This window comes from Pteropus vampyrus, unplaced genomic scaffold (genome assembly GCF_000151845.1).
Source record: "Pteropus vampyrus isolate Shadow unplaced genomic scaffold, Pvam_2.0 Scaffold150, whole genome shotgun sequence".
Taxonomy (NCBI): Eukaryota; Metazoa; Chordata; class Mammalia; order Chiroptera; family Pteropodidae; genus Pteropus; species Pteropus vampyrus.
The window spans coordinates 2,230,048-2,239,598 of record NW_011888931.1 but is presented as its reverse complement, the minus strand read 5'-3'; the positions used below and the strand labels follow the sequence as shown (position 1 = coordinate 2,239,598).

At 34.4% G+C, this 9,551-nt stretch overlaps 1 protein-coding gene across 2 annotated transcripts in view; it reads left to right on the top strand.

The window, feature by feature from the left end:
- MTPAP (mitochondrial poly(A) polymerase) overlaps window positions 1–6,990 on the top strand; it is a 26,385-nt gene extending 19,395 nt beyond the window's left edge. For both annotated transcript variants that reach the window (XM_023536185.1, XM_011369490.2), the window contains 4 exons: window positions 8–234; window positions 4,380–4,472; window positions 4,559–4,632; window positions 6,265–6,990. In XM_023536185.1, coding sequence (XP_023391953.1) covers window positions 8–234; window positions 4,380–4,472; window positions 4,559–4,632; window positions 6,265–6,618 — 748 coding nt within the window. In that variant the 3' untranslated portion in view covers window positions 6,619–6,990. The remainder of the gene's footprint in view (window positions 1–7; window positions 235–4,379; window positions 4,473–4,558; window positions 4,633–6,264) is intronic.
- Window positions 6,991–9,551: the final 2,561 nt, after the last annotated feature.

The following is a 9,551-nucleotide window of genomic DNA, read 5'->3' as shown; positions in this document are numbered from 1 at the left end:
TTTGAAGAATTGCCTTGAAAAGTTCTGAACTCCTTTACATATATGGTGCCGTGGACCCGCGAGTGAGAGCTCTGGTATTCACTATCCGGTGTTGGGCTCGAGCACATTCGTTAACGAGTAGTATTCCTGGTGCTTGGATTACAAATTTCTCCCTTACAATGATGGTCATCTTTTTTCTCCAGAGGAGATCACCCCCTATTCTTCCAACACTAGATTATCTAAAAACCCTAGCAGGTAAGACTTAGAAGCAGTCTATTTCCTCTTTCTGACGTTTTGAATAAATATCATTATCTTGTGTTATCAAAGTCACATGTATTTGTTTTTTAGTCATATAATTTGTCTTCTGGATTTTTAAAGCCTTGTGAATCTAAAATTTAAATGTTTTATTTTTTTAATGCCCACCATGAGAACAGACGATTTGCAAAGCTGAGGTCTTTGGAATTTTTTTGAGAGTTCTGTCTTATTTGTGTTAGTTGGCAAGGTTCTTTACAACTATCATGAGACAATTGGTGCCTCTTCTTTGGTTGACCAAACTTGGAATAATCTTGGGGCGGGGGGGAGAAGCAAAACATCCCAGATACAGCTTTTGATTGGATACAGCTTCAGAGACGACTTTCTAAATTTGAACTTTTTCCAGATTTCTATTAGAGATGCTAAAATTATTTGATAATGTTTTAAGATCCTAATTTTTTTTTAGTCTAAAGTCTATAAGCAACCTTAAACAAATTATTTTAAAATTAGTATACTGTTAATATTATAAAAAATTTGAAATTTTGATAAGACTGCTGGAGGTACTAAAGTATTACAATTTTAAATTCTAAAAGGAAGATAATTCAGGGATTATTTATCTATTATTATCTTTGCCTATGTAGCCACAACCCAGTTTTCCAGACTCTTACCCCCCATTCCTCTTCATGTGTTCCATATTCCTGCCGATAACTGATTATTCTCATAACATTTTATCTTAGCTCCTTTGTTCACGCTATTTGTTTTTCTGCCTGGTTCTGTAAATTCTCTCTTCTATGCCACTTTCCGTATTATCCAAATTATAAGTAAGCATTTATTTCCTGTGAACACGGTAAGTGTTGGTACAGCTTGAAATTGAGCTCTAAAAAAGCTCAGTGTGTGATAGGTTAATAGAAAGTAGGAAATTTTCAGGGATAGAGTGGTGATCATGTATCTTTCTCACTTTTGAGGTTGAAATAAAGGACAACATCCATGTGTATGCTCATCTCATCATTTGGTGTCATTCATTTACTAAATTTTTATTGGTTACTTACTATGTGTCAGGTGTAATTTTTGGGAATATGGACGATGTTCTCAGGTGACTCATAATCTAGTTCAAAGGTAAGATGTACATAAACAGAAAATATGGGTAGATCTACACCAGTAAGCAACCTGTAAATAGTACTTCCTGTTCAACCCCTGCTGTGTGCACTGATGCTTAGTGTTACTCTCATAGAGACCATTTTGGGGAGAAATCATGGAACTCTTGGCGTTCCGAAGCTAAGAGTAGAAGCAGTAAAAAGGATGGATTGAGGCAGATTTATGTTAAGGGCAGGCTACTACTAAAATCTTCATTGCTGTCTCCCATTCTTACAAGTATTTTCTGCCAGAGTCAAGCCCTTGGCATCCCCTGCCTAGAAAAGTTTATACTGCCTTTTTTCCCTTACCTTTATTTGCATCTTACCAATCTGTTCTTAACTAACAGAGTGATTTTCAAAAATTGATATCTAATCGTATAATTCTCTCCCTCAAAATCCTTCGGTAACTTCCTAGTATCTTTTTTTTTAAAGTTCTGGTAATTATTTTAGAGAAAGAATGGGATTTGTGGACAAATTTAAAGTGACATAAATTTTTATTCCAAATCAATTTTAAAATAAATTTAAATTTATTCATGTTTTATGACATCAATACAGATGAAACCATTTTGGGATTCTTTAATTTTCTACTTCAAAATACCAAATTGGTATTTTTCATGTTTTTAAACATGGTAAGAAAATTTCAGACTGTTTTTTGCAATTTCTTCTCTGGACATAGCACAGTGTAGGTGCGAATTGCTAATAAATGCAAAGATGATTTGATATAATTATTGCTTTTGGATTTTGTATCTTTGGTTTTTGAAGTTTTAGAGATGTCTTACATTTGCTATAAAAGAATTTTGCCTGTTTTTTAAAAAAGAAAAAATATATTTTGCTTGCTTTCTTTTTAATAGAAGGCAGCATGAATTTCTGGAACACCTTCCAGCATTTCTAGGACTTTGTAAACAACTATTGGAACCTAGAGTAAGTTGAAGTCCAAACTTTATAGTGTTCTATGTAGGGCTCCTTGTGATCTTCCTTTCCCTCTTCTCTTACATCCATTCCTGTGTGCAAATCAGGAGTTTCAGCTCTCCCGACTCCTCGCTGATCCTCAGATGTTTGTCCTTTTTCACGTCTGTGTGCCTTTGCATGAAATGATGTTCTCCCTACCTCTTTTTACACAGAGACCCTCTTTAAGATTAATTCAGGAGAGAGAGAGGACAAACCCAGCCCAACATCTCATTTGTTAGGTCTTTTCACTATCCCAGGAGATAGTGCTCTATTGGCTTCCAAGCACCTGGTACACACCTGTGTTGTAACAACTGTTAGGTTGTTATAGTTCCTCTGTCTGCAGGCTTTTCTAGTGCAGGCTGTCTTTGTCTCTTCTTTGCATCTACTGTTCCCGTCATAGTATTGGGTCCATAGCAGAAGTTCAGCAAATAGGTGTCAGATGAATGGATGAACATTTTAAAGCTGAAGGCTGTTTGTACTGAACATGATGGCAACTTTCATATTTTGATTACTTTTCAATGTCTGTTTCTTTGTGTTTTCTTAAATCTCCACTACTTTGCCCTGTATGTCTCTTTAGAACATTGTTCCCACCCTCAGTTTGTCTTGTATCTCCCAGCCCAGAGATCCTTTCTTTTACCATCTTCAAAGTAAACCTAAAGTTTTCTGTCAGGGAAGAAGAGACCTGGGAGAGTTACCATCAAGCGTCCATTCTCTCATTCAGACCTGGTGCTTCCAATCCATGAGCTGTCAGGAGCTCCGTCTTGTGTATCTGGTTTCTTCTTGGCTTTCTTTGCTGCTGTTTTAGGATTCTGTGTTTTCAGTTCTCCTAAATCATTGCTGTTTGTCTACCTGTCCTACAACTTAAACATTTTTGATTACACTTATCTCTAATGTTTTCCATTTTTACATTTTTATATTATTTTACTATCATTTCTGTGATGTTTTAGGAGGGGGTGAAGACAGATGCTTGTGTTCATTCCACCATCTTTAGCCTGTGCTCTTAACCTCTTAACCAGTCTGTGCACTGCCTCCCAGAGAGGCTGTGTTAGTTGGAGCATATGGCATGGTGGGAGGAGCAGGTAGGTCTTTACCTTGTCAGTTTATTATATAATCCCTTTCTAATTTCTTTCTGCCAATTATAGATAAGCATTCAAAATCAAACATTAATGATTATTGAGATAATTGATTATGTGCCTGCTATATGCTAGACACTTATTGTGAACTATACTAGGAGGGAGAGGCAATAACAAATAGGGCAGTGGCCTTTGTGGTCCCAGGCAGCATTCATACAATCAAAATGCAGTCAGATAAGTGCTAACGGGACAAAAATGATAGAACACCAACTTGGACTTAGGACATGCTTTCAGATGATGCGGCTGTTGATTTGGTTTTTGAGGAATGGGAGTTTGCCTGCAATATTGTACAGTGGAAGGTAGCTTAGAATAGGTGAGGGATTTTATGGTGGTTGTATATTTATCAATAATTAGGGAAATGATTACCTCACAAGATATAGATACTATTAGAAAAGGGGAATGCTTAACTCTAGTGTGCTGTTAAACTTGTACCAAATTCCATTCTCTCTAGAGTACCGCATTTTAGAAACTACCTGAAGTTTTTGAAAATTCTTAGAGCATTTGTTTGTTTCATAGATGAATCGTTGAAAATAAATGCATAAAAAGGTGATAAGAATGGAAATGGCGTTCTCAGTGAAATATTATTGATCAAAGGTAGTGCCAAGATCTGAGTTACTGAAAGATAAGAACTGTCTACATTTTCATTTATAATTAAAAACTGATTACCTCAAAAAATAGATTAAGAATCAGTTGGTTGTTGATGGATAATTCTAGTAGGCTAAAGTAAATGTAATGTTAATTTCACTGTGGTATAATTAGTCTAAATCTTTTTAAATGGAGTTTTAAACCCTATTAACAATAATTACATATAACACTGACTAATAATAGGAAACATTAATCTATAACCGATTTATTTAATTACAGATTTCTTTTCTGAAGTAGGGAATATCTTTGAAATATAATGTGAAATAATTTTCATTTCTGTTTATATAAGATGCGGAAGATAAATGTATAATAGAAGGCCACAACTGTACATTTATTTGCGACTTGAATAGAATTAAACCTTCAGAAAATGCAGAAACACTAGGTAGGTGTTTTCTTTTTTGTTGTTGTTGTTCCCTTTTGAATTGAAACAAATTTTTCTCTTACTTTTCTTGTTTCCTTTTCTTGCAGAATTACTACTGAAAGAATTTTTTGAATTTTTTGGAAATTTCTCTTTCAATAAAAATTCCATAAATATTCGACAGGTAAATAATATTTTAATATTTGGTAATTAGGTATCTGGTCTCCTACTGTGCTAATATTTAATTAGTTTAGTTTTCAAAGCACTCTAACAGATGTTATTGCATTTCATCTCTATAGTAATAGATACTGATAAGGAAATCGATGCCTAGAGGAACGGTATAACTTGACCAAGATCAGTCACCTAGTTATATGGAAGAGCAAAATCCAGCTCTTTCAACATCTAATACTATATCCTTCAAAATGTTGAATATACTCTGAAAAGTTGTCTGGAAAGCATAATTTTATGTACAGTTCTTTTTAAACTGGATTTATGTTCCTATGGAAGAAATTGGAATCTTGGTCCCAAAGATTGATTCTAGTGATTCCCTCAATTTGAGCCTCTAAGATTTAATTTATTTAAGTAAATGAATTTATGATTTTGGTTCATATGAGTAGCTGGAATGATAGATATTTTTCTGAAAAAGAAAACAGAACAGAACCTTAGGCAAAATTTGTTGTAAGTGGGGAATACTTGAGATAGCTGTTTGGATTTATCATTTGGACACTTGGTTATAACCCTTATAAGATTGGCTTTATGAAACACATGCCTCGTTTCTTTGTGTGTTGTTTCTTCAGTTCTCATTTGTTCATTCTTCCCTAACTCTTATCCTTGCTAATAGAAATTTTGTTTAAAAAAAAAAAAAGTAGGAAGAAGAGAGAGGGCAGAGACACAAAGCTCTGGAATGCAATCTGATTTGTAATTAGATTCCAGACTAGAAAAAGGTCACCAAACATATGAAATTCTTTATTCTTTTTGTACTCTTACCCCTAGGGCTCAGAGATGATGGGCAGGCAGGAGCCCTGCTGGGCCGTGGCTTGAGAGAAGTTAGGAAATAACAGGTGCTTGCTCACACTGGAGAATCTTGAGCGTTTGTTTTTGTAATTTTTAAGTAATATATGTGATATTGTTTGAAAGAGGAAAAGATTATATAGGCTGAGGGATCACTGCAATTCATGAGTCATGGCTTTAGCTTTTCTTTTTGTTTCCACGAGATGTCTTAGCTGGCAAAGCCTTATTTAAGTTGGATCTTTAGGAATATTGAAATAGGAAACGTTTACTGTTTTGAAATGAATAATGAATAATTCTTTGTTCCTTCTCTGCCTTTCTGACTTTATACGTGGGCAGCATTACTTGCTCTATTTAAGGATTCTAATTTTGTGTGCTTCTGTTCCCGTTGTAACAGATATGTTTTTAGCAAGTCTCAAAAATAAGTGTATCTTCATCTTATTTTCTGCCATTTTTCTTTTTCATTTTTTTTCCTTCCTAGCTCTATCCTGTTAGGTAAAAGTTGTTATTTTAAAAATACTTTTATTGTTTGACTTATTCCAAATAGCTCTCATCATCATCATCCATTGCTCATAAACCCAATATATTTTTCTCTAAAGAATACTCTTTACAGTAGGAAAAAAATCAGAAGTACACACACAAATGCATAATATGCATACATACCTAATCCCCTTAGGAAAGAAATTCTTTACTCTGTAAAGTTAATGCTAGTATTTTATGTGTTTTTTACATTCTATTAAACCAGACTTTTTATATCTGAGCCCTTCATATATGTATGTATTTTTTTCTTCCATGTGATGATCTGTAGGGAAAGGAACAAAACAAACCTGAATCTTCTCCACTGCACATTCAGAATCCTTTTGAAACTTCACTCAACATCAGCAAAAATGTAAGTCAGAGCCAGCTGCAAAAATTTGTAGATCTGGCCAGAGAAAGTGCCTGGATTTTAGAACAGGAAGATAAAGATCACCCTTCAAGTAATCAGCTGTGGGGACTGGCAACCCTGCTGCTACCTTCTGTAGCAAAGAGTATGTCTCATACCAAGAAGAAAAAGAAGCCTGCAAGTGAAAGAATTAAAAACTTGTTGGAATCCATAAGAAGTAGCAGTACAGAAAATTCCAAAAACACCGTTGGGAAAAGAACAGTTAGTACTCAGGCGTAATGTACTTTGCTTTAAGAACTGATTTTATCCTATAAAATGATCTTTGGACGACCTGGAAGAACTGATGTGGGACTTTCACACATCTCAGCTTTGATCTGATGTCTCTTTTCACGATTTTCGGTCTTCTCACTGGGCCCTTTACCTGGTTTGAAGTTCTGGGACGTCTTCAGGCTGATCAGTCTGCTACCCAGTGACATCTTGTTAAAACAGCAGCCACAAGGAACAGGTGAAAGAAGATTGGACTATACTTTAAATAGATAAACTCTGCAAAGTGAATGGTAAAAATCAGTTTTAAAATCACACCATTGTCGATATCCATGTTAGTTCCTGGATATGTCAATGAATACAATAAAGCTTCAAATTTTGGTAGTACTCTTTAGTGTGTATTTTTGTATTCTTTAAGCAAAGTGCTCGTATTTACATATAAATTAAAACAGGTTGGTAATGATTTCAATGAATCTTTGTGTTTTTAAAAGATGTGAATGCAGATACTTCAGTCACTACATTCTAGGTATTCTAAACCATACGGTACATTTTAAATATTATTTTAAATATTATTTAGTTAACTTTACTATTTTAAAAAAATAAAACCCTATTTCTGTTAATATGTGTTATTCACAGTAGTCCTTCACTCCTCTTTCAAGAACTCCTTTCTCCCTGTAGGAAATAGATACGTATTGAAATATAATTTCATTAAATTCCCTGTGGGGTAACTTCCAGTTAAAGAGGCAAAAAGCTTAGTGTTTGAAAACACAGACTTGAGCCAGACTGGCTTCATGGCAAATTACTCAGTCTCTCTGGGCCCCAGTTGTTTCACCTGTAATGCCTGTTTCACAGGTTGTTGTGAAAATTGAGATAAACAGGTGAGTGCTACATCAAGAGCCTGACACATGATGCATGTTACTTCTCTTTAGCTATTAACTTTTTTGTGTATATGGTATATGATTATTATTCTTGTTGCTCAAAATTCTGATTTAGAGTATGTAATGGTTTTCAAAATAGTTTCCCATATAAATTTTAGGGCAGAAACTGGAATGAGCTCTGCTTCAGATATTTTGGGAAGCTCACCAATAGAATTGTAAAGCAAGTAAGTTCTGTGCACAACCAACATCTGAAACCAGCAGAAAAGGTAGCAGTATTCTTTTATACAGTGTTTTAATTTAACAGCCATTTCTCATTTGTTGTTTAATTTGGATTCTGTTGGGCTAGATATCTGTATAAAGAAAAAGTTTTAAAAAGTATAAATATTTAAGAGTTTCTAAATGGGATGATTTTTTTCTGTTTATTATTTGGACATTTTCTCTTTTAGAGGTATTAAGTCTAAAATGGTCATATAAGTACATAAAGTAGTATATGTGTTAGCATTTTTTTTTTTTTTTTTTTTTTTTGTAATTTACAAGGCAACTTTGACACCATAGGTCTGTTTCACTTTTCAGAATGAGATTTAATTGTGATAAATTTTAATCTACAACGGTCTTTTAATACAAAGTTTTAATTTTAGTTAACTGAATATGGACTACAAACTAATGTTTTCTCATAAGTTTATTTTATCATATTCCAAAATTTTAAAAGATAGTTTTTATTACATCTTAGGGATAATCACTAATTTCTTGTCATTGCCATTTCTTAAACTAATAGCAACAGTAAGATAAGGAAAAATTTTCAAAGTTTTTCTTTTCTAGCTATTAATAGATTTCCATTAGCTTTCACCTACAATGAGTTTTATTCAGTGTGTTAAAGTAATTTTGATATGAACCTACCTAGGTTAGGTTGATTTCAGTTACATATCATTCTAGATTTTATACCCACAGTTATAATTCCTGGAGTTATTACCTATCTTTAGGAATTGGCCAGTGTATAATCCGTCTCATTCACAAACCTTTAATGATCATAGAGGGGAAGAGAGAATAAAGACAGTTGAAATAAGACTTTCTTCCTGCTGCCATTTCCTACTTGCCTTTTCCTTTTGCTCTGGGACTATAGATGAGAACAGAATTCAATGATTTCGTGTTCTTAGAAATTCCTTGGCTTTAAAATTAGTTTTACTTAGTTTCTTACAGCCTACTAGTTCCATAATAGGGAATAGCTACATTTGCATGTATAATTTAAGCCAACCCAGTGAACATCTACAGCAAACCCAGCAGAAAGAGCAATCAAGCCATGGCAGCTGGTCAAGGTAGCAACTCTCCACTTTCCAGAGTTCGGAATTCAGTTGGTGAATACCTGTCATTGTGTTTCTATTCAGTTCCTTCAGGAACTATTGTAGGTGTGGCACATTCAAAATACTGTAGAAATGAAGAAAGCATTTCTCCCTGAGATGATCAGAAAAGGCTTCATTGAATAGAGTAGAGTAGGTCTTGGAAGGGATGGTAGGTGGACAGAGGGCGAGGCACAGGGATTATCGTCTGGGAAAAGAGGACAGTTTTTCTATGAGTCTAGAGAACTGGCAGTTTAGACAGGCCAGGACACAATTTTTACTGTGATGCTCGAGGCAGGGTTGTGAAGGACTGTGACAAGATGGTGAAGAACTGCCAGTGGCAAATTAGTGAGGTTGAGAATATTTTCAGTGGTAAACTGTTGAAGGTGTTTGTGTAAGAGAATAGTGACAAACAGTGCTTTCAGATGATTAACCTACTGATACCAAGCAGTGATAGACCACTGCTCTTTTTTTTCCCCAGAATTGAGTATGTAGGGCTCATCAAATTAGATAAAATTTGGCTGTTAAATTTTCCATAAAGGTCCAGAAGCTGACTCTCATATACCCCAGAAGAATCTTAATATTTAATAAGGAAGTAAAGTTTAAGTAGTTTAAAGCTATCATCAGGAAATTTGACATAATTTTATGTAAAATGTTATTAATGAGAAATTCTGTGTAATACATATTTGAAGAGGAATGAAAACATAACCAGAAATCACTTTTCACCTTGGGATAA